The sequence below is a fragment of the Polypterus senegalus genome, chromosome 10 (genome assembly GCF_016835505.1).
Source record: "Polypterus senegalus isolate Bchr_013 chromosome 10, ASM1683550v1, whole genome shotgun sequence".
In the NCBI taxonomy this organism is placed as follows: Eukaryota; Metazoa; Chordata; class Cladistia; order Polypteriformes; family Polypteridae; genus Polypterus; species Polypterus senegalus.
The window spans coordinates 173,598,201-173,624,850 of NC_053163.1; the positions used below are offsets into that span (position 1 = coordinate 173,598,201).

General features: G+C 38.5%; 1 protein-coding gene across 2 annotated transcripts; it reads left to right on the top strand.

The window, feature by feature from the left end:
- Positions 1–1,671: 1,671 nt before the first annotated feature.
- Positions 1,672–25,337, top strand: tmx2b (thioredoxin-related transmembrane protein 2b). Of its 2 annotated transcripts, XM_039767601.1 has the most exons (8): positions 1,672–1,936; positions 2,381–2,441; positions 13,198–13,311; positions 20,267–20,343; positions 20,698–20,804; positions 22,498–22,563; positions 22,662–22,791; positions 24,429–25,337. In XM_039767601.1, exons 1-8 carry the CDS (start codon positions 1,748–1,750, stop codon positions 24,603–24,605), a joined length of 921 nt encoding a protein of 306 aa, XP_039623535.1. In that variant the 5' UTR covers positions 1,672–1,747; the 3' UTR covers positions 24,606–25,337. The 2 variants fall into 2 exon arrangements, with proteins under 2 accessions (XP_039623535.1, XP_039623536.1); XM_039767602.1 differs by lacking the exon at positions 13,198–13,311.
- Positions 25,338–26,650: the final 1,313 nt, after the last annotated feature.

Here is a 26,650-nt window from a genome sequence, read left to right on the forward strand (position 1 = left end):
ATACCTTCGTTTAATACTGTGCTATCATACCTGGGACCCATAGGTAATGTTGGATGAAGGGGTAAATCGCACAGCTTTTTTTCTCTTGATGCTATGAGCATAAATTTTGTCATATGAAACACTGAAAAGCGGTGGGGTGTGTACCTTGGTTTGAGAGGAACGTGCAGACAGCTTCTAAATGATATATAGCATTGAGGAGAACATTTCTTCTCGTCTTGTCTTAAGTAACCGGTGCCCCTCAGATGACGGCGCACTAAGTGGCCATCTATGTCACCTAAAGGGCTGACGCAACCTCTTCCTTAGTATCGTATTGCCATTTGTCACTTATTTATACTTAGTTTTTGATCACATTTTGAATTTCAATTTTCACAAAGGTAATTCTAAATCTATTTGTTCTATATTCAGTTTTAGGAAATTAGCGCAAGTGGCACAAATAAATTACATTTGCATCAGCAATAAACAACTGTTTGTCTAGGAAAGAGCTCCTTTCATCCTGCGAGAACTGTTTTACTTCAGGAGATGACATATAATAGAGACAGAGGGATACAGCAACTGGACAAACACACAGATACACAGAAACGGAAATGTGAGCTATTATTGAGACCAGCGTTTCTCAACTTTTAAGTATTTGCGACCCGAGTTTTAATAACAGTTATAATCGCGCCCCCCTAACGATTTTTTGAAACCCTAATACAATTTATTCCTATATCTTTTTCTGCCGATACAACACTACAAGTTTTATTATACCTACTTTAATTGACATTTATCTAACTGTATATTTATTTTTCTAATATCAGAATGTAGTTTAAGTTAATTTGTTTTGGTTTAAATAGATGTGTTTTTCATATTTTCGATTCTTGTTTATTTTTTTTTCACATCTTTGAGCCCCCTTTTTTGTTACTACCCCCCACAGGCTGAGAATCGCCGATTGAGACGAATGAGCACATTACATTCTGTCTGGCGGTTACTCTTTTGGACGTATTCAGCAAAAACGTTTGCAGTGCGCCATCTATTGGAATGTATTTTGTAATGCTTGTAGTAATGAAATGCATTCCATTTCTTCATTCCAACAAATGGCGCATCACAAACACTAGCAGTGCTTTTACGAATCTCATATCAAACAGACACAGAGCAACCGGATAGACAGACAGGCAAGACACAGATACGTGCCCTTTTTGTAAAATGGATAGTCCTGTTAATGTGTGTGGCTTTATAAAATCAGATTTTTCCCTATTAGCAAATTTTACAGACTCTAACGCTGGTAAGGGCGATAAAGAATCAATTAAAACTGTAACTTTCAAAAACTTTATTTCAATTATCCATTCAAAAGCCAAAGAACTTACCACTATTTCACCCGAAAAAGTGATCATTCATCCGACATCCTGATACCAAGTTCTTTCTCATATTTTTTAATACAAAATGCTGGTGCTAGTCGATTTTTTTCTCCGGATCCTTGGATGTATCGGTGTATGCTTGTATACATGCGTGCTTTCACTTTTATTTAGAATGCCACTGGCAATAAAGTTTGTTTGAATACACTCCTAACGTCAGTGCACAAGCAAAACCCCATATTTGAAGGACAATTACCCTCGCCTATTATGAGTGCCCGTTTGAGGTTCTGTCCAATGAGAATCGAGGTAAAGGCGGGGCGCAGTACTGTCGTCATCGTCGTGACCGCAGTGACCGTGAGCACCAGCGGCGCTGGCAATCATCTTGTAGTTAGTGAGATCCAGCACTTCATAACAGAATGGCGCTCATTACCCCTTTACTCGCGTTTTTGTATCATTTGCCTAGGGTGTACCAGTGGTTGTTGAGACCCTATTATGTTGCCTCCTTATTCATGTCGGTGGCATTTGTATTGGTGCGCAAAAGCCCCGGACTATGTGAGAATCTACCGTCGCAGAGAGAGGATGGCAATTCATGCGACTTCGACTGGGTAAGATAGCTGCGTCTATCCCGGGTTACCCAAGCTGCGATAACAGCAGACGCATTCTAATTTAAGAACAGTACCCCCTGCTCATTTAGCCAGTACCAGCTTAGGTAAAAGTCTCGCAGCTTTAGTGTATGGCATGACCATCACAAAGATTTGTTTTTAACAAACGACGCAAAGTAGCTCTCTTCTAGGGGCCATGTGCATGCTGGTGAAACGCTTAGCTAACAGCTGAAACGGTGATCATCATCGGTGCCCTGCCGGAAAGCAAATTCGTGTCATTCGCATTCTGCAGATCATGCTGGCCGTGTCCCATCGCCACAAATTCTTGCCTTCTGATTTTTGCACCGCTATTCGGTATTTGTTTTTATGGGCGCATACATTTTTTGAAATTTTTTGGGGCGATGTTTCTTACACACAGGTAAAATTCAATGTAATTGTTTTTTACAGAGAGAAGTAGAGATTCTGATGTTTTTAAGTGCCATCGTTATGATGAAAAACAGAAGAGCGAGTAAGTGATGATAATTTTAATATTGTTTTTCTTAGTAGTGGAATCTGTTTGTGCTGTTTCCGTTAACATTTCTTTAAAAAAAGGATTTTGAATGTCTGTGAAAAAGGTGTAATTTTTATACTTGGCCATACACTCACTGAGCAAATTCTTCCTAATATTGGGTTAGGCCTCCTTTTGCTCTCAAAACAGCCTCAATTCTTTTGGCATGGATTCAGCCAGATGTTGGAAAATATGCCTTGGAGGTTCTGGTCCACGTTGAACTGATCACTTCACGCAGTTTTAGCAGATTTGTTGGCTGCAAATCTCCCATTTTACCACATCCCAAAGGTGTCCCGGTGCCTGGGAAGGCCACTGAAGAGCACTAAACTCATTGACGTGTTCATGAAACCAGTTTGAGATAACAGTTGCTTTATTACATGGTATTCTGCATTATCATGAAGATAATGAAGATGGGTAAATGTGGCCACATAAAGGGATGCAATTGGTCGGCAATAATACTCAAATAGGCTGTGGCTTTCAAGCAGTGATTGGTTGGTATTAACAGGCTCAAAGTATGTAAAAAAAAAAAAAAACCATTCTCCACACCACTGTACCACCACCAGCCTGGAGTTTTGACACAAGGCAACCTTGTGTGTATGGATTCATAATTTTGATGCCTAGTTCTGACCCTACCATCTGTGTACCTCAGAAGAAATCGAGATTTATCAGACCAGGGTGTGTCTTTCCAGTCTTAAGTTGTCCAGTTTTGGTTAGCCTGTAACCCACTGTAGCCTCAGCTTCCCATTCTTGGCTGACGGGAGTGGAATCCGACTGGTCGTCTGCTGTTGTAGCACATCTGCCTCAAAGTTCGACCTCTTGTGCATTCTGAGATGCAGTTCTGCTCACCACCGTTTTACAGAGTGGTTATCTGACTTACAGCAGTCTTTCTGTCAACTCCAGCTAGTCTGGATATTCTGTTCTGATCTCTGTCATCAACAAGGAGTTTTTCCATCCTTCTATCACTTGATGATTTTTTTCTGGTTTTTGCGACAGGTTGAGTAAACTCTAGAGAAAATCTCAGGAGATCAGCAGTTAAAAGAAATATTTAAACCAACCTGTCTGGCACCTACATTAATACCACTGTCAAAATCATTGAGATCACATTTTTTTCCCCCCATTCTGGTGTTTGATGTTAACATTAACTGACACTCTTGTATTTGTATGATTTCATGCATTATGTTGCTGCTGCTGCATGACTGGTTGATTAGAAAATTGCATGCAAAAGCAGATGTATGGGTGTTCATAATACTTTTCTCATTGAGTGAAAGACTGTAGTGTAGTTGTGAGAAACTTGCAGCAATAAAGAAGGTCACTGTGAATAGCTGGATAAATCCACTGATAAACAGATGTGCCTTCTAAGCCTGATTTGTGTTTATTAACTGCTAATGAAGAAGCCCCCATCACCGCAGTATGAATGCTATACTGCAAAAAGTGGTTTCAGAATATAATTGCATAGAAGGAGAAACAGGATATACTTTAGGGCTAGAAGTGCTTTGTGGAAAATTGAAAAGTGTGATTTGTGCCATTGAATTTGGGAAATATGTCTAACGCCATGCACATCTTTTCATATAATATAGAGTAGGCCAGTGTTTTCCAACCTCGGTCCTGGGGGCACACTGTGGCTGCAGGTTTTTGTTCCCTTCAGCTGCCGTTTTTAATTGGATTTCTGGGCTAATTAAGTGATGTGTTATTTCCCCAAGTTCTGTGTTTTGGGAACAATATAGAAATTAGAAAACTGTTTGGTTAAAAAAAATATATATATATATATATATATATATATATATATATATATATATATATATATATATATATATATATATATATATATAAAAATGTACCAAGCAGTGTTATGGGAATAATGTATTTTTTCTTTTTACCAATATTTTCATCTTAGTTTTCATTCTACTTTTCTAGGTGTTCTAATTGTTTAATTAATCCATTATTTACTAATTGGTGGGTCTGATGCTAAAGTAGTTGCAGCCTTTGATTATTCCGTGTTGTTTGCCAGCATGTCTGCTCTGCTCATTTTTAATTGTCATTAATAAGATACAACGAAGGAGAAAAAGTGCACAGAGAAAGGGCAAAATAGAATGAAATCAACAAAAGAGAGTTAAGCATTTAAATCTATAGCAAAAGCAGAAATATTTCTAAATGTCTTATAAATGTAAAAGTCATGCTAGATAGATAGATACTTTATTAATCCCAAGGGGAAATTCACATAATCCAGCAGCAGTATACTGATACAATAAAAAAAACCAATATTTAAATATTAATAAAAATGAAAAAAAATTTAAAAAGCAGACAATAACTTTGAGTAATGTTAGCATTTACTGCCCTGGGTGGAGTCGCATAGTGTGGGGGAGGAATGATCTCCTCAGTCTGTCAGTGGAGCAGGACGGTGACAAAAGTCTGTCACTGAAGCTACTCCTCTGCCTGGAGATGACATTCTTCATGATTGACAGGAGTTTGCTTAGTGCCCGTCGCTCTGCCACAGATGTTAAACTGTCCAACTTTATTCCTACAATAGAGACTGCCTTCTTAACAAGTTTGTCCAGGCGTGAGGCGTCTTTCATCTTTATGCTGCCTCCCCAGCACACCACCACGTAGGAGAGGGCACTCGCCACAACCGTCTGGTAGAACATCTGCAGCATCTTATTGCAACACAAGCTGCTGTGCTTTTCTGAATGTAGAATAAAATAAAAATAATAGCAGCCAATTAAATGAGATCAGTGCTATCAGGTGTTGTCACTGATTAGAAATCGGGTTGGAACAAAAACCAGCAGCCACAGCGGACCCCCAGGACCGAGGTTGGGCAATACTGGAGTAGGCTGCTGTTGTTGATGATTTCATGACTGGACATCTCGTGCTTTTTATTTTTAGTGTGTTTTTCATATGAAGGAAAAAAAAAAAATCTTCACTACCTCACCTTGTGTAACTGAACCACAATTGAAGCCTTTACCAGAATTTTGTACAAAACAATTAAGTTTTTATATTTTAATATACATTTCAGTTTTAACTGTCAATTTGTAATATTTTAGAGAAGATCCTGCCTCACTTTTTGAACTGCTTTTTCTTCAGATTATGTAATGATGCTGCAAGTGTACTGCATTATAGTGTTGTTATTCATGAAATATCTGTCATGCACATGATGATGCACCGCTGCCTTATCTAGAGGCTTTTTGTGCCTTGTGCCCAATGCTATAATGTTACACTTTTCCACAACCCTATGTTGGATTAAAAATAATGTATACATGTACCATAAATACTGTTAGTTCATAGTGTTTTGTCTTATTGTGTTATTAGCAGACTTAAGACTCTTTACCCTATCACATGAATTTATTTGGGATTAATAAAGTATCTATCTATCTATCTATCTATCTATCTATCTATCTATCTATCTATCTATCTATCTATCTATCTATCTATCTATCTATCTACAGTGATTGCTTTTCTAATCATGAAGCACACATACACAAGTTAAAGTTTTTATCTGATAGCAGTTTAGTATTCTCTAAATTGATGTTAAAGGCTCTCCTGTTCAAGCCAACTGTGTTGCATTGTTACTCAAGTGGTAAGTGCGTGAGCGTCTCCAGTAATAAAATGATTCTCTGTCCAGTGTTGGATTTTTGCCTTAGGCTTGATGATGATGGGCTAGGGTTCAGCTTCCTTTGACCCTCAAATGGATTTAGCAGTTTTAGATAATTTAAGAATGGATGGACGTTTCCTAACACAAGACACATGCCTGTTTTGGTTAAATTTAAGTTTTATGTAGGTTTCAGAATTCTGTACAAGCTATTCTGTTTTTCTTTTTAGTAATATTAAACATGTTTGCCACCGTATAGTGATGCTAAACAAAACAAACTACTGTAATACTGGATAAATTGTTCGTAAAACTCATGCCCAGTTTCTCATTGCTTCTCGTCTCCGTAATTCTTTTTCTAACAATTCACTCACATGTGCTCCTTAGGTTAACTTATTCCTAACATGTTAAATTAATTGCATATACTGAATGTTAAATCATGGTAGAGTATCTTTATCTGGTTGGAGATAGTACTAGGGTGTTGTACCGTGTTAGTCGTTATGAATGTAGAGGTGTCAATTTGCTCGAGTTCTTGTTCTGAATTAATAATTAAATATCACAATATGATGTATATTTCCATTTTAATGTCCTAAATATCTTATGTTTGCCCATCATTGGTAAAGTAGATATCCTTAAATATAATTTGATACTATCCGTATGTATGGTGTTTGTGTCAATACCTCGACTCAGTACAAGTTAGAACCATGCAATGGGACTCTGCCTCAGTAGTTAGAACATCACGTGGCAAATGCGGACGCAGTATTGCATGATTGGCTAAGAATGTTCGAATGCTTCAGTGACGCCGCTGGACGGCCGAGTATAGTAAGTCGGTGTTGGTTCGAACAGATAACAGTAAGTTCGGTTAGTTTTTGGAACATTGGTTTGGTGGGGCGTACTTTCCAGGACTAACATCATCGACTGACAGCTCCTGAACCGTAAGTAATTTAGAACGTATTGCCATTTGCTTGGTATGTCGAAATCTATCTTTGGGCATTTTGGTTTTGGCATCCGTCCTTCTGACATCTATTGGCAAACTGAAGAATGACAGCTGGGTATTATCAACGGTCATTGTTTAAATTTTAGCCGATCTCAGATCGAAAATGACCACGCCAACATAATTATTACTCCGATTCTGATTAGAGTTGTAAAATACGGATTGTTTTGAAAATTTGTTTGCCGGAAAAAATCAAATGAGGTGCGCCAAGAGCTGAGTTCACGTCTCGCAGCCCCGTTTAAACAGGAAGCTCTTCATTACATCGGCCGAAAAGGTCTGTTTTAAGCACAAATTAGTGCCATGATAACAAAATCATGTCAAGGACTTAAAAAACCAAATAATTCTTTGCAGAGAAAGTATTGATTTTACAAACATAGAATTTGTAGCCTGATTCGATCGGCTCCCAGTCACTAGTTTAAAGTTAAGATGGCAAAGTTTCAAGATAAGGTAGTTCTGTTTCCTAATCATAGCTGCAAAGAGTAGCGAGATGTTGCATGTTGACTAGCACATACAAGTAAGAATTTCACTTGCTTCACTCTACTCTGTATATTTAATAACAGCAAAACTATATACCAATTGTTATAGTTAAGAATGGAAAGTCATTGTGTTCCCAAACAAGTGTGCTTGTGATGACATTTCCAGTTCTAACAAGCTTATTTATCTCGCTATTTCTGACTACTAGCTAACGCAATTAAGTTTTCATAAGACACTTGTAAGCTTAGAATGTAGACTCTTGTAGCAAACAGCCAATAAATTGGCTGTGCATTCAGTTCACCAACTGAGCGTGCATTAAATAAAATGGAAAAATGTTCAAAAGTACACGAGCACTAAAAGATAGGAAACTTCTTCTTCTTTTGGCTGCCCCCATTGGGGGTTGCCACAGCAGATCATCTTTTTCCATAACAAAAAGATAAGAAACAACCACCGCTTAATGTGATGTGCCTGCACTAAATCAGAAGGGGTGCTGAATTCCTTGGGACACTTTTGTTCGAAGGCTTCAGTTTTCACTGTTAATTGTGAATAGCAGTGAGTGAGAGGTGGTGGGGCTGCTGCTCCATGTGGAAGGTGTGTGTGTGTGTAATAATAATATTAATATATACTGCTCAAAAGAATTAAAGGAACACTTTTTAATCAGAGTATAGCATAAAGTCAATGAAACTTATGGGATATTAATCTGGTCAGTTAAGTAGCAGAGGGGGTTGTTAATCAGTTTCAGCTGCTGTGGTGTTAATGAAATTAACAACAGGTGCACTAGAGGGGCAACAATGAGATGACCCCCAAAACAGGAATGGTTTAACAGGTGGAGGCCACTGACATTTTTCCCTCCTCATCTTTTCTGACTGTTTCTTCACTAGTTTTGCATTTGGCTACAGTCAGTGTCACTACTGGTAGCATGAGGCGATACCTGGACCCTACAGAGGTTGCACAGGTAGTCCAACTTCTCCAGGATGGCACATCAATACGTGTCATTGCCAGAAGGTTTGCTGTGTCTCCCTGCACAGTCTCAAGGGCATGGAGGAGATTCTAGGAGACAAGCAGTTACTCTAGGAGAGCTGGAGAGGGCCATAGAAGGTCCATAACCCATCAGCAGGACCAGTATCTGCTCCTTTGGGCAAGGAGGAACAGGATGAGCACTGCCAGAGCCCTACAAAATGACCTCCAGCAGGCCACTGGTGTGAACGTCTCTGACCAAACAACCAGAAAGACTTCATGAGGATGACCCAAGGGCCCCATGTCCTCTAATGAGCCCTGAGCTCACTGCCCAGCAGCATGCAGCTCGATTGGCATTCGCCATAGAATACCAGAATTGGCAGATGCACCACTGGTGCCCTGTGCTTTTACAGATGAGAGCAGGTTCACCCTGAGCACGTGACAGAAGTGAAAGGGTCTGGAGAAGCCATGGAGAACATTATGCTGCCTGTAACATCATTCAGCATGAGCAGTTTGGTGGTGGGTTAATGATTGTCTGGGGAGGCATATCCATGGAGGGTCACACAGACCGCTACAGGCTTGACAAAGGCACCTTGGCTGCCATTAGGTATCAGGATGAAATCCTTGGACCCATTGTCAGACCCTATGCTGGTACAGTGGCTCCTGGTGCACGACAATTCCTGGCCTCATGTGGTGAGAGTATGCAGGCAGTTCCTGGAGGATGAAGGAATTGATACCATTGACTGGCCACCACACTTTCCTGACCTAAATCCAATAGAACACCTCTGGGACATTATGTTTTGGTCCATCCAATGCCACCAGGTTGCACCTCAGACTGTCCAGGAGATCAGTGATGCCCTGGTCCAGATCTGGGAGGAGATCCCCCACAACACCATCTGTCATCTCATTAGAAGCATGCACCGATGTTGTCAGGCATGTATACAAGAACACAGGGGCCATACAAAGTGCTGCATAAATTTGAGTTGCTGCAATTAAATTTTGGCAAAATGGACTAGCCTGCCACATCATTTTTTCACTCTGATTTTTGGGGCGTCTTTGAATTCAGGGCTCTGTAGGTTGATCATTTTCATTTCCATCAAACGATGTGGCATCCTTTCGTTCCTAACACATTACCCAGTCTATATCAGTATAGATATCCAGGAGGATTTCTTTTTCCCTTTGAGATCTGATGTGTTTTCAAAGTGTTCCTTTAATTTTTTTGAGCAGTTTATTTTATTTATATAGCGCCTTTCCCTTGCTCAAGGCACTTAGCAAAGAAATGTCCATAGGGCTCGTCCAGTGTGCCATAGAAAGATTTGGTTGTCCCTGAGGCTGCAAACCCAGTCAAGGAAAAGTCTATAAAAGTAAATCCAAATCAACACAGTTCAAGTCAATTGCATCCATGAACTATACATACAATAAAAAGAAAGTGAACAATTGCAAAAAGTTTAAGTTTAATGTGAATTTTAACAAAAAGTGTTGATAACAGGGAAGAGTGGCAACAACATATGTGTGCCAGTGTCCCCTCCACAGTTAGGATTCCCTATGTGTGTGTGTGTGTGGTAATCTATGGATCTAAACTTGCTGTTGAAAGAGTGAATGACTTTGAAGGTGCCTCTGATATGGGTACTATGGAAAACAAGTAACGGTACAGTACAGTTTAAAAATTTAAAAATCGATATTTATTAATACAGTAAATCTATTTTTTTTTCATCAATAGGTGGTACTTATATGTAACTAGGGGGCTCTGCTCACTTAGCTCGCCAACCTCCCGGTGGGTGCTATGCACTAGCCACTTCATGGATCTGCAGCTTGCGTATGGGGGAGTGGATGTACAATTTAAACAGATTGTCATTTTCATGGGAATTGTTACATATGCATAATAGACCTAACAATTTTACATTACAGCGAGTAATTAACCATAGTAAAAAATAGTAAAACATAATAAATTGAAAGAAAATTCTGTTTCATGTTCCATTTAAAGGTATCTGTTGCATTATACGTTTTCGCTCTGTTTGGCTTTGAAATTAACACGCAAATACCTTTTAAACTTACACACTTACTGTAAAGCTTCAGTAAAAACAATATTTGGTGTTCTATTGGATTTTCAATATTGTATTGATTTTTGATTTAGTGTTTGGACTTACATCGTGACAAAGCAACGTATAACGGCCTGTGAGTGAATATTGTTTCTCTCTCCAACTTTTTCAAATGTTTGTCCCTGTGATTTGTGAATTGTCATAGCAAAAGCTATTCTATGTGGAAACTGTAAACATTTTAATGCGAATGGCATATCAAGATCTCCTTTTGTGTCTAATGTTATCCGCGGAAGACTTCCTGGTTAACGCCCCAGAATCGAATTCAGTGCTCCGTCGTGGAGCCATTCAGCAAACAGGAACTTAACTGCGTGCTCTGATTGGTTAGCTTCTCAGCCATCCGCCAATAGAGTCCCTTGTATGAAATCAACTGGGCAAACCAACTGAGGAAGCATGTACAGGAAGTAAAAAGACACATTGTCCACAGAACCCGCGAAGCAGCGAAAAATCCGCGTTATATATATATATAGATATGCTTACATATAAAATTCGCGAAAAGCGGAGCCGCGAAAGTCGAAGTGCGATATAGCGAGGGATTATTGTACTCATTTCTTCTGTTGATGACCCTTCGTGATGAAATTCTTTAGTAAGATATGGACATAATAAGTCTTCTTTTACTGGGAACTTAAAGTGAGGAAAATGTAAAAATGTGTAAGAGCTGAGAGCGCAGGCACTGTGTCTGACAAAAGCATTCATACGAATGAGAAGTGAGAGGACCGCGGGGTGTTGAAAATGGTTGAGAGGAGGGCGGAACTTAAAAATAAATCTCTTGTCAATAGTCTCATCTCAAGATTTTCTTTTATAATAGAGAGATGACAGCAATAAATAATATTCACAAAAAGAATATATCTGAATTTTTAACTGAGTTACAATAAAGGCATACTTACAAAAAAAGGCCACATGTGCCCATTTTAAATCAAGTCACATTTACGAAATGCATGCTCACAAAAAGGCATCCAAATTTGTAATTGATTCACATTTTCTTACTTGTTATAATAAGTAGGAGCTCATAACACTGTTGCTTGCTTTGTATCCTAAGTACAGTTATTAAAAGGAGATGAGAATTGTTGGAATGCATTTTTGTTTTTTATGAGTGGAATGGGGACGTTATTGCCCATATTGCCAAACAACTTGCAACAAATTTTAGACTGAAGTCCTAGAAGGTCTTAGTTTTCTAAATTGTTGACACTTCCCTGTTGTTGGTGTTACCACCGTAAGTGAATCACAGTGCCTGACTAGTTATCATAATCCAAGTTTTCATGTTGAGAGCAGCACAAGGTGAGAGCCGTTTTGGCAGGCAATCGAGATAAAGAAAGGCAGAATAACAACAGGAGCACTGCATGAAAATAAACAGACAAATACCCTAGACCACTCACTTGCAGTGTGCACTCTTTCTGAAGTTTTGCAGTAATAAACTAATTCAGTTCATAACTGGCTGTGATGAAAAGCATTGGACCTAGCACAGATTCCTAAGGTGGTTCTACTTTCGCCTGAAAACTCTCACTATGTTCCCTGTGCCTCGCTGACAACTGTTCGTGGTTCTTCATGTGTTTACACCACTACAGACTCTTACTGGTCGTCCATGCCTAACTGACTCAATGTGCACAGTCTCGCCACATCTTCAAGCAACCTCTCAAACATTTTCTGCAGATCTGTTTCCACAGTGCACTTCTTGCAATATGCCTGACAACAAAGCTCACATCTGTTTTTTCCCCTTCCCTGGCATCAAACCAAATTGCATATTGCTGACTTTCACTTGATCCCAGATTCATTTCTCCAGCACTTTCTACCAACTTTCATTACCTGCTTCAAAAGCTCGATTGCTTGATATGAACTGCCATTTCCTTGTATAGTGCAAAGAGCAGACTTCTGATTGGATTGTGACTTTGAGTCTGCCAGATTTCTTCCTATCTGAGTTTCTTCCAGTTTCCTTTGGATTATGTAGGGCACCAGTGTATGCACTAAAACTTGGATTTTTTTTTCCCAATTTCTCCAGGTGGAAGGCCCACACTTGTAATGATAGCAATACTCATTTCATGTCTAAATTGCTGTTTTCTTGCAATTGTCACTGGAATATTGTCCAAGTAGAACTTCAGAAGGTGTATTAACACAGTCTGTTCTAACTCTGCCTTAAGACAGACAGAAGGTTTTTAAGTAATCAACAGAAGTTGGGACACCTGTGCAAATTGCTTACTTCATCTTGCAAGGATTAATTTACATTATGTACTGCAGAGCATCTGTAGGTTGTAACCTATTAGTTGTTCCCTGAGGAAGGCCCATTTGTAATATTCAGATATTTCCTCTTTTTCTAATTTAAACTTTAAATACCTTTTCACCACTTTAGGTCATTCGTTGCATTTCATCTGATTAAGTTTGAAGAAAAACTGAGGTGTTCTAAAACCTTTGGCCAGTAACCTACATGACTTAAGAAAACACTGTATGTTTATGTAAATTCTGGGCCAGTGGATATGAACAAAAAAGGGCATTGATGGCTTTGTCTGGTACTAAATCTTTAAATTCTGGATATAATATCAGTTAATAAAAGTTAATCCCTAAAAGAGATTTTAGGAAAGTAGCATGTTTTTTTTAATTGTTTTTTAATTATTTATTTTGCAGTCACTGTGGAGCAGCATGTTGGCAACATCTTCCTTTTTAGCAAAGTTGCAAATGTCATTTTATTTTTTCGTTTGGATATCCGAATGGGCCTTCTTTATCTAACACTCTGTATTGGTGAGTATGCTTTGTTTTTCCCACTGTTTCATGATACCCCAAGCCCTAACCCTAATATGACCCAAATGTTATAATCATAACCCTTTTTTGTCATTAGCAAAGATGGTTTTGAATTAATTTTCATAATTGTAATTTCTATTCCTGCTTTAAAAAAGAAAAATGACACCTGGTACTTTCAAGACATTTTCAAATATAATGCTACCAGTTTTTACAGCTTTAAATGGCAATTGTGAAAAATGAAAATTCAACTTGCAGTCCTTTGTAGGTATGTATGAATGTAATTAAAGTCGCACTTTAAACATCAAGACCTTTATAATAATAAAGTTAAAAAAAACATCTGTTTGAATAATAAAACCCAAATACATTAGAAAAGGTAAATTTCCAATTCTGGGTCTCGGAGGGCCAGATACTTTTCAAGGAGCATCAAACAGAAGGAATGAAGCAATTCATTGAGGAGTGCCAGTACATCAGAGGGCTGTGGGGAACAGCCCGGACACAGGCAGGTAGACATGATGTTAAGCACCACAACACGTTTATTGTACACTACTGTATATACAAATCAGTGACACACACAACCCAGTGCCGCAGCACCAATCACCCTCAAAAGTCCAGGCCCTCAACAATACCTTCTCACTCTTCAGGCTGCCTCCTTGCCTCCTCCAGAGACCTCGTTCGTCTTCCACCCGACTCTAGTCTGAATATGAAGGGAGGTGGCCCCTTTTATGCTTCCCCGGATGTGCCCCAGGTGTGTCCCGACAATCTTCCACAGACACGCCCCAGTGTGACGGAAGTGCCGGCTGCATCCCCGGAAGCCCTCCAGGTGTCCCTGCTCCTCTTCCTCCACCCACTAGCACTTCTGGGTGTGGCTGAAGTGCTGAGGTCCAGGGCTTCAAAGGCATAGGGGCGCCACCCGGTGGTGACCACGGGCCCCTACAGGGTTGAGCTTTAAAGCTCTCTTCCCGGACTCCCAAAGGTACCGCCTCCACATGGTCTGGGGAAGGCGTAAGCCCTCCTCCGGTCCTCCTGGGCGTCCCGGCCGGGTCACCCCCAGCCATCTCTGACAAGGCACAATAACACATACAACTATACTTAAACTCATATAGGGCCAATTTAGACACAATAGAGTTTACTACCACATGGGCACCTGGGAACAGGATTCAAGTCCAGGATAGTGAATCGCTGAGATTACTGAGGCAACACTGCAAATTACTGCATAACTAGGTTTCCTCTGCAATGTGCTGTTCAGGATAAAATATGTTACCTAAAGTATAAAACAAAAGAGAAAAGCTATACAGAGAAAATGGTGTCATTGGTTTGCCACCCTCCAGTTTTCCAGCAATAACCTGTTGCACTGTGTTTTGATCTACTAACACATAATTCAAGTCAGCTATTATATATAATGTTAGATTAATCCCTCTAACCAGTTTTTCATTGAAAATACAAAATACAGAGTAATTCCTCTTTGAATGCATTGCCTTGGTGTTTGAGGAGAAAGTAGGGTGAAATGACACCTTTTATTGGCTAACTATATAGATTACCAGTGCAAGCTTTTGAGGCAGCTAAGGCCCCTTCATCAGGCGAGGTGTAACAAAGAAACTGAAAAATACTCTCGCTTATATTGGGACAGCAAAGTCATTTTTTTCTTTCATCTGAACAACCTTTTTGTTCAATTGTTAGCAAAATTAATAAACCTTAGATGAATTAACCCTGAACGAAGAGAACAATAAACTAATAAAATGTAGAGATAAGATAACCATCACTAGAGAAAGTCCTTTAAAGGTTTTTTTTTGAATTGCAATGTCTAAGATAGGCCTCTGATGTAGTCAGCTGGTCAATCAGTCTGTTAGTCCACATATCTGGTCATAAAGCTCTTGTCTCTATTCAGACAATTTTGTAGAGTATTGAATTTAAGCATAAGTTTATATTCCCATTCTCTCCGCGCCTGTTGGGTCTTGTATTTACCAATAAGCACAGTGACCCTCAGATCCTTTATGCTGTGGTCATTACTGTTAAAGTGTGCTGCCACCAGAAGATCAACACTGTTCTGATAGATAGATAGATAGATAGATAGATAGATACTTTATTAATCCCAAGGGGAAATTCACATAATCCAGCAGCAGTATACTGATACAAAGAAACAATATTAAATTAAATAGTAATAAAATGAAAAGAATTAAAATAAAATTAATGTTCGCATTTACTCCCGGGTGGAATTGAAGAGTCGCATAGTGTGGGGGAGGAACGATCTCCTCAGTGTGTCAGTGGAACAGGACAGTGACAAAAGTCTGTCACTGAAGCTACTCCTCTGTCTGGAGATGATCCTGTTCAGTGGATGCAGTGGATTCTTCATGATTGACAGGAGTTTGCTTAGTGCCCTTCGCTCTGCCACGAATGTCAAACTGTCCAACTTTAATCCTACAATGGAGCCTGCCTTCTTAACAAGTTTGTCCAGGCGTGAGGCGTCTTTCATCTTTATGCTGCCACCCCAGCACACCACCGCGTAGAAGAGGGCACTCGCCACAACCGTCTGGTAGAACATCTGCAGCATCTTACTGCAGATGTTGAAGGATAATATGAAATGATTGATATGAAATGTATGTGAGTTCATTCGCTGGTGCAGTGTCTGACCAGTTTCCCCTACATACAGTTGTAAGAGTATGAAGAATAAACCCCGAAAGCCCTAATTGTTTCCCAATTTCGTTCCAGAATGCAGAAAGCCATGTCACTTTTTGTGATTACATGCATTTTTCAGTATTTTTAATGCCATGCTTGAACAATAAGAATTTCACCAATTAAAATTAATAGCTGACTTGAAATAAATTATTTAATAATAATACAGGGTGAGTCAAAATTATGTTAACATTTGAATGGCAGAAACAATTTACTGTATTGACAAAACATACTTCACATGTGCAAGATGATTTACAGGAATCTCTCAACCTGTTCGACATCATGTTCAACACATGTACCATATGTGGTACATAAATTGTCCACAAAAATTATATACAAGTATATACATAGCAGTACCATTAGTGTTAACATAATTTTGACTCACCCTGGATCTTCTTTACATTTATATTGCGCTTTTCTCTCTTCATGATTGTGGCCGCTGGTCAGTGTCGTTTTTAAAGTCAACATCCATCATTGCTAGGACGCCATTCTCTACATCATATTTTCAGGCACAGGTTGATATGTGTTTTGTTGTACCCATCTTCAGATTGTTCTTTGCTAGTGTTAAAGGCATAATTCCGTATAGGCAATAACATCTCTGTGAGTCGCTCCCATTGCTAGGATGCAAACTCGGGATGAATAACAGAAGAACGACAATTTAGCCGGTAATGTTCATTTATCCAAGTCACTTTTGAATACAAGGTTTGTGAAAAGGTCACTTAATTTGAACAGGTAGCTTTGTTGGTCTCAGTTTGACACTAGCAGTAAGGGTAGCATCATATGTGGGGTCACTAAAAGTTAAATGACATGAGCGGTTCACTGAAAAATCAATCATATCCAATCAACAATAAGATAAAGGCAGTATTCAGTAGAAATTCCAGTGTAGAGTTTTATGGCATTAAAGTTTAAAACTCACAACAGACAAAACTTAAAAGGAGAAGCCGTGTACTGGAAGGGGAGTTAAGCACACATCTACTCATGCTGCTGGGCCTTAAAGTGTCATATGGGTGTTTCCAATCGGGTTAGAATAAAATCAATAATTTTAATCTTTACACCTCTCTGCATTCCATAATTACCAACAAGATATATATTGAAGAAACTTAACTCAAAGCTGTTTATTTAAAAAAAAAAGTTCATGGTTGGGGGGATCCGGAACCTTTCCTGGCAGCAGTGTATGTAATGCAAGAAACAGCTCTGTGCAATACGAAAGTATATCATAGGTGTGAATTTGGAGTTATAGATTAACCTAACAAGCACTTCTTTGAAGATGTTCTAGAAATGCTGGAGTACTCTGAGGAAAACCCACATAAACAAGGTGGAAACTGTGAAGAATGAACACATCTCGGCCATTCACGCCATGGATGTGGTGTTTGTGCATCCTCCAACCTGTTGTGCAAACCTTATCTCTGCACCATTTGATGTAAGATGGGATCCAGGTCTTCACAGGTTGGCAGTTTATTGCAGGGCATACTCCTACACTTACCCACACCGATTAACACAGATGAGTTTAGAGTTGCTAATTAACCTAATGTATTCTGAGATAAATAGGAGCAAAAAAACCCACATAGACCTCCAGAGAATGTGCTCACATTACACGGGGTGTTCCAGGGCCAAGATTCAACCCTACGATTTTGAAGCTTTAAGTTAGGAGGGTAACCATTATGCTAATCTACTTAAGATCATAATGTATAAAGTATAAGGACTGAGTAAATAATATGTTCGGGCTTGATGCAAGTAACACTTTGCTGAAAAAGAAAAAAAAAGTATGTGCTGTAGATTTTGGGATAAAGGGTATGCCACTATCTTCAGAATTGTTCCATATTACATGTTTTGGCAAAACAACTAATTAATATATACCATTTAATGAGCTACTAGTTAAATTTAAATTTATTAATCCTCCCCATCAGCACATACAGCTTTTCATGAGCTGTCAGCTGCATTAAACATCCATGCCAGGAAGCAGTCACATGTGCCCTATAATAGCTCTCATTAAAAAGAGCAGAAGTGAACCAGACAGCGTATAATAAGATTTAAAAAATTATTCATTGTTTAAAAAAAAAAAAAATGGTAGAGCAAAATAAGTGAAAGTAGGTAAGAATGAAGCAAAATATAAACGACAGCCTGGAAGAATTAAAAGCTTATTGCACATTAACCATTTATGTGTCTGTAGAACATAATATACATGTTTTTATAGTATTTGGAACTCTGATTCTTTGGACTGATGTAAGCCACTGGCATTATCAATGAACGAAGCAGTGTCGCTTTTGTTCTATCGTAGCAAAATCAAGGAAATTAGTCATCAGTCTACACCAAGGCTGTCAAATTATACAAAATAAAGGGTTTGAATACTCATATTAAAAAAAAAAAAAAAAGAAAAATACTCTATAAATATATTCAAACGTAGGTTAAAACGTTCTATGTATGTGCCTTTGTATGCTTCATTATTTTAATATTTTGGTTTTTTTGCTTACAGTTTATCTGTGAAGTATGGAGTCCTTATGACTTGTGCACTCATGCTTCTTCACAAAACTAAATTTGTTCCAACCCGTGCATGGAAAATAATGTGATCAAAGAGATAAGTGGAACCGGGACACTTTCCATGTCTATAATGCAGATATGAAACTCATACAGAATCACTCAAGTTATTTGAACACATACAATACTTTACTCCTCCACATCCTTCCCCTTTCTCCAGCCCTCTGCTCTGCTATGTGTTTCGTGAAGCCAATGTCCATCTATGTTTTATATAAGTTGAGGCACAGTGAATCATGTCATGTTTCACACAAGGAATTACTGAATATACTAAATGTTGCATTGTAATGATCTTGATTTACTCCCAACTTATTTTTTATTTGCCAGACACTTTCATTAACAACTTAAAACGTTTGTTAAAAAATAAAAAAAAATGAACAAAGTGGGATTCTTTCCCCCATTACAGATGCTAAATATAACACATGTAACCTTAATTCTTATTTTTCATTTTGCCTTTGTCTTAGAAATTACGTGTCAAGCCAGCAGCCTCCAAAACACATGTGTTTGTGAAGGTAGCTAAGTACGCTTTCCTAACACTGAAGATGCTCTTTAAAATGGCAATTTTAAAGCTCTTATTATAATGAAAGGCAGTTATTTCTCATTATTTATGTGCAAAACAAATGCAAAATATAGACGTATTGTAGCATAACAGGTCTGTAGTAACAGAATACTAACATTACTGTGAGGTTAAAAAAAGTCTATTCTTTTACGATTGAATATCAGCATTGCCTTCAAACAATAATTTTCATATAGATTGATACTCATTCTGACAGCCCTAGTCTACACTAGCATGTTGTAGAATGCCATTTAAAGAGCTAAATTGTCACTAATAATAGACGACATAGAAAAAAGTGAGGAAAGGTCTATTGACCATAGGTCCTAGAGGTTTATTTTCTCTGGAGTTTTATTTTTCCTGTCGTTGCTGACAGCTGGACTTGGTTAAATAATACATTTCTTCATATTCTGTATATATTTACAAATTGGAGATTTGAGAAAATAGTTTATTATGAAATCTGTTGATGTGTGCTTGCTTCATTCTCCCCATTCTCCTAACATAAACTATTATCAGGTTGCTGAATGTACACAAAGTAACTAATTATCTTTTTTGAATCCTTTTTCTTTCCTCGTTGTTGGTGAAATTGTACCTGCTTCTTTAGTAATAGTGGACACGAAGCTGCCCTGTTATTATCTGCTGCTTACCTGCATACAGTACTGAACTGAACACAACCCTTACTCAAAAAATGTTTTGCTCCTTTGGAAACAAACAAAAACCTTTCTAAGGAGGCTAAGAAATAGGTGAAAAGGTACTGCTAAGTGGCAACCATAGATGAAATTTTTCGGAGCAAATGCTGTATAGCAATCAACTTTCACACAGGAGTAAGATATAGTGCTCACCTCTCATTTAACCAGGTTGATGTTCTCTACATCGGCAATACTCTTCTGTTTCTGTTTCTTGTATAGACAATGTTGATAATCGCTATCATTTACTGAAGTTTCAGAATCCTTTTCTTTTACCTGAGATGATTTTGCAAATGTAGTTATCTTGGAAATTTCCAGGTCAGCTGGTTATTGTAAACAAATGAAATCTGTTAAATTCATGGTGTGGTTAATCCAGGAATTTTCCAGGTTCTTTATATGAAAGATGTTAGTTAACTGTAGTTGGGCCATTTGGAGATGGAGGTGTAAACCCTCGGGCCTCTGTTTCGTTTATGCTGTTCTTAATAACCAAGGAGGCCAATATTTATGATTGCAGTTTTCCTGATGACATGCAAACCTCCCTTGTACATGGGACCGGAGTATGTAAAGTACTTCAGCGACAAGACCATTGATGTGAGTGCTTGTTTTTTTTCCCCCTTCTTTGGGTGCATGTTTGTCATGTTTCAGAAGCCTGCATTGCTAGGTATTATTTACATTTCTGTGCAAGGGCTGCCGCATGGAAGTAGCAAGAAATACAATGCTAATGATAGAATGAAAAAGAAGGAAGATTTATACAACAAAATGTCCCTACAGTCATGCAGAAGAGCCTTAGATTCCAGGAAATTAAGTAAATGCAGTGTCCCCTTATGATAAAGGACACTTTGCAGCTGTGTTGGGATGGTGTGCTTTAGTTTTAGTTTTCTTTTATTGTGTGACTTTAGACTTTGTATGGTTCTTTCACTATTTTTTGCTTGATTTCTTTTCTAGGAAGAACTTGAGAAGGATAGACGTGTAACCTGGCTCATTGAGTTCTTTGCCAACTGGTCTCCTGAATGCCAGTCCTTTGCATCAGTTTATGCAGACCTTTCTCTCAAGTAAGGCACATTAGTAGCAAGTAATCTTGCTGCCCCTTATCCCAGTAATGTAAACACGGGAAACACAAACTGCACAAGGTTTTATGCCTGTGATTTCTCTCTCTCTTTCTTGTTTTTACATACAGTAAAAATATAATTATTAGTTCCGTGATTTCAGGAGAAATATAGAATGTGAGCTTGGATTCTGCAATATTATTTGGATACATGTAAAAAAAAGTTCAAAAACACACACATCATTATAACTTCCTAATTTTGGTTAACATTGTCTGAAAAAAATAATTTTGAGATTTGAATATGCCAGTTTAATAAATAAGGCCTTGAAATACCAGCTATGGACTACCACAGAGTGGAAGAAAGTCTTATGGACCGATGAATCAAGATTTGAAATTTCAGTGTATGTGTGCCATCGAGTTGGTTTAACATTTTCAGGGCTGATGTCGGCTTTTGTCAAAAGGAGGAGTTGACGATGGTAATCGACTGTAAACTGTGGCAAAACCAACTGTTATGTTTTAGCTGGATTCTCGTTGCTAGAAGGAAAAAGTTAGCTTCATTGTTATGACCGAGATTTCCTGCGCTTGTGTGAGTAGCAAGGCGCAAACAACAGCAAAAATTGCACCAACATCTAGCGAGAGATCAAAGTGAATGCATAAAGCAAACTACTGTTTGGACGACGTTTTGCCTCTTGTGTCTGAACTGGACTGTGACTTGTCGGACTCCGATCTTGATACAAGTGATCGAAAACGAATGTGAGGTTCCAGCTTCAGTTGACTGGTCCCCTGCTAATTGTGATGCCGAACGTGTTCATGTTCGCCAGGGAGGAGTGCCACTTAACAATGATAAGAGGTAGAAACTAGATTGCAATGCCTCAGCCACGTGAAGACAGCTTGGCAGCAAGCCTACTGCACATTCTTGCCAGACTGGCTGCCACAGCATGCAGCAACAGACGTTTTATGTTAATTTCTGTGTGAAACCATTGCTTGTCAGAAAGTTTTTTTTTTTTTTTTTGGAAAAAATATTCAGCCCTCAAAGAGTTAAGGATGGTTCGCACCAACTGTCAAACACGGAGGAGGAAGCGTGACGGTCTGGGGTTCTTTTGCTGGAGGCAGAGTTGGTGACTTGCACAGAGTGACTGGCATTCTGAATCAAAAAGGTTACCACAGTTTGGTTGTTGTATCTGCAGAAGGTGCAGGCTACTTAGATGAATCAAAAAGTTGAACCAAAATTTGTACAATTAATGATTCCTTGACTTATTTTTTTATTTGCCATTGTTTATTTGTTCTATGACTTTATTTTATGAAACACGAAGATAGTAAACTGTGTGCATTTACATAAAAGCTGAAAAAAGTGACTTGTTTGAAATCTTTTGACCGGTAGTGTATATATGCAGTCTGGTATGTGTCTCGGATAGCTGGGGCATCCTGATTGTATAATTGCTGAAAACAGCGTAAATTGATCATTTCAGAATATTGTCTGTCTTATCACATTTCTGCATTAGGTCATATATTCTCTTAATTTGATTTTTTTTTTACATTCCCCATTGTGTTGTTGAGAGAACCAATGTAAATAAGACTTACGAAGTTACTTATATGTGGCATATAGTAAATTGCTGTGGTCTTCCAGGAGCAGTTTAGACTTCATGCTCACCAGATTTGTATTGACTTTAATTTTTTCCCTGAAATCTTGTCTATTTTAGGTATAACTGCGCTGGGCTAAAGTTTGGGAAAGTGGATGTGGGGCGATATAGTGAAGTTTCTAAAAAGTGAGTCTGTATTTTAAGTGGTAATTTGTCTGTTAATAGCTTTATGATCGCAATCATATTTGGTGCTGGGCTTACTTTTAAACTCCCGTTTCTTTTAGGTACAAAGTGAGCACATCCTCTTTGACCAAACAGCTGCCTTCTCTCATTTTGTTTCAAGGAGGCAAGGAAGTCATGAGAAGACCCCAGATTGATAAGAAGGGCAGAGCTGTGTCCTGGACTTTCTCTGAGGTAGTGTTTTTTCTGTGTATCTGTCTGTGGTTCCTGTAAGCTCCTCAAATAAAACGTTTGGCTAACACCTGGTATAGTTTTTATACATCATTAATCAAACTTCTCATTAAAAATAAATCTTAAATGTTTGTTCAGTTTATTATACTTACGATGGGGTACCCAAAAATAACGAGAATTTTTTTTCTGGAGGCCAGAGGGGCGTTAGTTCCGACGTTTGCTAGCTAGGTGAGTGTCCTAGACTGTCTTCTGCATCATTTGGCCAAGCGGCATCCTTGGGGAAAGGTCTGTAAAGTCTGCAGTGTCATTTTTTTTTTCTTGAGCCTCTGTTATCGTCTTCATCGATTTTATGATGGCAGACTTGAAAGAATAGCGTTTTTGGATCAAGTTCTGTTTCCTTTTGGGGGAAAACAGCAGCAGAAGCTGTCAAAATGCCTCAAGAGGCTTTCAAAGAAGAAGCTTTGGGCCAGGCCAGGGTTTTTTACCTTAAAGCACAAGTGTTCATCTTCAGTCCTGGTGGGCCGCAGTGGCTGCAGGTTTTCATTCTAACCATCTTCTTAATTAGTGAGCCATTTTTGCTGCTGATTAACTTGTTTTGCTTTAGTTGTAATTAACTTGACTTGAGTTTTAATTGACGTGACTCAGGCACCATAGTTGTTTCTTTTTCCTTAATGAGCAGACAAGCAATAATGAGACACAAAACAAGCCGCCATATGACCAGCTAACCTGAAAATAAAGAAAGGTCAAGGGGTCAGTCATGTTGGTCTGTTCAGGTCACCAAAACATCATGACGATGGTCGTAGAAAAAACAGAAAATCAACAGTCTGCTGTGGCAGAATGAGAGCAGCAACAAGTCATGATATTCAATAACGGCTTTAATTAGCAGCAAGAATTGGCTTCTCGTTAAGAAACTGGTTGGAGTGAAATTGGCTGGAGTATGACATTCCAGTTTAGTTGGTCATCTGTTGGCTCGTTTCACATCTCATTTCTGTTTGGGTGCCATTTAATGAAGAAACAAATCAATTCAGAGGACTAAATCCTTAAAAACTGGGCTAATAAAAAGAAGGGCAAAGGAGTTAATTAGCAGTAAAAACTGCTTGGTGATTAGGAAAAGGGTTGGAATGAAAACCTGCAGCCACTGCGGCCCACCAGGACCAGATTTGGACACTACTGCCTTAAAGTGTTCAAACGATTGTGTGATGCTGTGGGGAGAAAACGACCCGAATTGCGGTGATCAGGCGAGTGGCTTCTGCATCACAACAACGGAGCGTGTGGCAGTTTCTCACAAAACAACGGGATAACAAAAGACCCCCCACTCCATGGACCTTGCACTCTGTGATTTTTTTTTTTTCCCTTATTTCCAAGAATGAAGAAGGTCCTTAAGGAAAAGTGTTTTCAGGATGTAGAGGAGGTCAAGAAGCAAAGGCCCTGAAGGCTTTCACTTTGCAAGAGTTTTATAACAGTTTTGAACAATGGAAAAAGCGGTGGGACAAGTGTATTGTGAGGGTGATTACATTTTGAAAATGTTTAGAGAAATATAATATTTTTAAAAGAAAAAAATCTCGTTATTTTTGGGTCCCCTCTCATAGAAGTTAAAGCTAAATATCTTATTACTTATTCATACTCTGTTCTGTCTTTAGGAGAACATAATTCGTGAATTCAATCTAAATGAACTTTATCAGAAGTTAAAGAAACTGCCCAAAGGACGTGTTCAAGATTTTGAGCCTAAGTATGAAAATATTCCTGAAGAAGATGCCAGTCAGACTCAGGATAATGGAACAGAAAAGGTGACACCAGAAAGCAAGAAAGACAAGTAAACTTATTTCCTGTTATACTCTGGTAAAAGGAAGTACGCGAAGTCTGTCTGAGAAGAAAAAGGGAGGCCCGGCACATGCAAAACTTGTATTATACCTAATACATGCTGCTCTGACATTACATTTTGTCATAATCTTAATGCCTACCTTTACCGCTAGTGAATAAATGTCTTAATTTTAGCACTCCATCAGGCAGCTTCCTGTCATCTAAAAGTAAGTTACTAATCAGTGCAAATTAAAAAAAAAAACGTACATGAGAGATGCTTTAACAGATATTTGTTTTTTACGCACTATCGATGTTCAACCAGCACATTCCTCTTTGAAATTTGAGTTCTGCAGAACTGTATTTTTTGGATTGGGTAATTGCTGGTAGACAGGACTGGAGTAATTTGAAATAATTGTGTTACTTAATTCTAGGGTAAGTTGTAAAATGATAGCTTCACCTTTTTAGTATTATCATGAAATTACAAGTTGCACTTAAGAGTGTGCTTGGTTTCGTTACAGTCCCATTCTGAAGAGGGAGTGGGGAACAGAGAGGGGGGAATGTCTGTCTAAGGTGTAAATCTAGCGTTTTTTTTTTTTTTGTTTGTTTTTTAACCAGCATGTTTTTATTTATTTGCCAATAGGGAGATTTTAAAGATTTGTTTTGATTGTATAAGATCATAATTATTGTTTGAAATCAGAAATAAATGTATTATAATTGAGCATTATCAATAAAATGTTGAACTATTTCTATCTATGGTCTTGGGTGTAAATATGTAAACATTTGTGTCTCAAATATTTGGAATGACCAGGTTTATAATTAAGGTAACCATTCACCTTGGTGGATCTTGTTCTTGATTGGAGGTAGAGGTGATCCAAAAACTGACAAATGAACCAATGCAGCAGTGGTATACAGTATGTGTCAAGTTTGTAGCAATTTTGGTTGATGAAGCAAGAATTAAGTCCTCTGACAAAGCTTTTAAGTTTTCTGGTCGCACTACATCCCTGTCCTTGCCCACCTACATTTGAGATCTGGGCAGTGGCCGAAAGAATTGGATTGCAAGTAGACTGGAAGTTCCTTTGTAGGGTTTGCTTGTCTCACCCCTGATGTGTTATGGACTTGGGAGGTCATGAAGAGATTGAGAGGAATATTAGAAAAATGATTAGGAGATGAAAAGAGAAAGAGGGGATGAGTGGAACAGTTCTGTAATGGAAAAAAGCTTCCTAAGCAAAATATCAGGGTGGAGTAAACTAAAAGTGTGGTATGTGGAAAAAAGTTCACAGATTTCTAAGCAAAAGGCTACTAAACTTCCAAAATGTTCTCAATAACTCCACTAATAATGGTCTACACTGTGTTGACATTCCATCAATCCCTTTAAGAATAATGTAGAAACTGGGATTTTGTAGTAGAAAAGTGTTTGGCATCCTCTCTCTCTCTAGCTTTTATTTATTTATATATAAAATCCAACATCTGTCTGTATGTCTGTCCGCTTTTTAAGCGAGAACTACTTAACGGATTTGATCGTTTGTTTTCTAGAATTTGCTTTAACGTTCCGGTTGATTTTGCGACTTCTCTCATCGTGCTAAGAATCATAGTTTGCTTGCAGGAGCGATGTATTTGCGCTTGTCCGAGACGGAGGCTGCGGGCCGAAGGGTGGGGGAAGTGTGACATTAGGAGTGTGGAGCCGGGCAGGGCCGTCTTCACTGTTCTGTTTCACTTCTTCCTGGGCGGAGCCGCGGGGGCGGCTAGTAAGTCATAAAGGGAGACTGTCGTCAACAACATTTACTTCTCCATTATATTTTCATACTTGGGATGTAGCTCAAAGTGTTTTACAAAATCTCAAAGAAATAGTTATAAGAATAATCTATATAGAGAATCCAACGCCTGACTGTCTGTCTGCATGTCTGTCCACTTTTCACGAAAGAACTACATAATGGATTTAGATCTGTGTTTTTTTTTTTATAATTTGCTTAAACATTCCGGTTGATTTTGCGACTTCTCTCATCGTGCTAATTATCGTAGTTCGGTTGCAGTACCAATTTATTTGCGCAAATCCGAGGGAGAG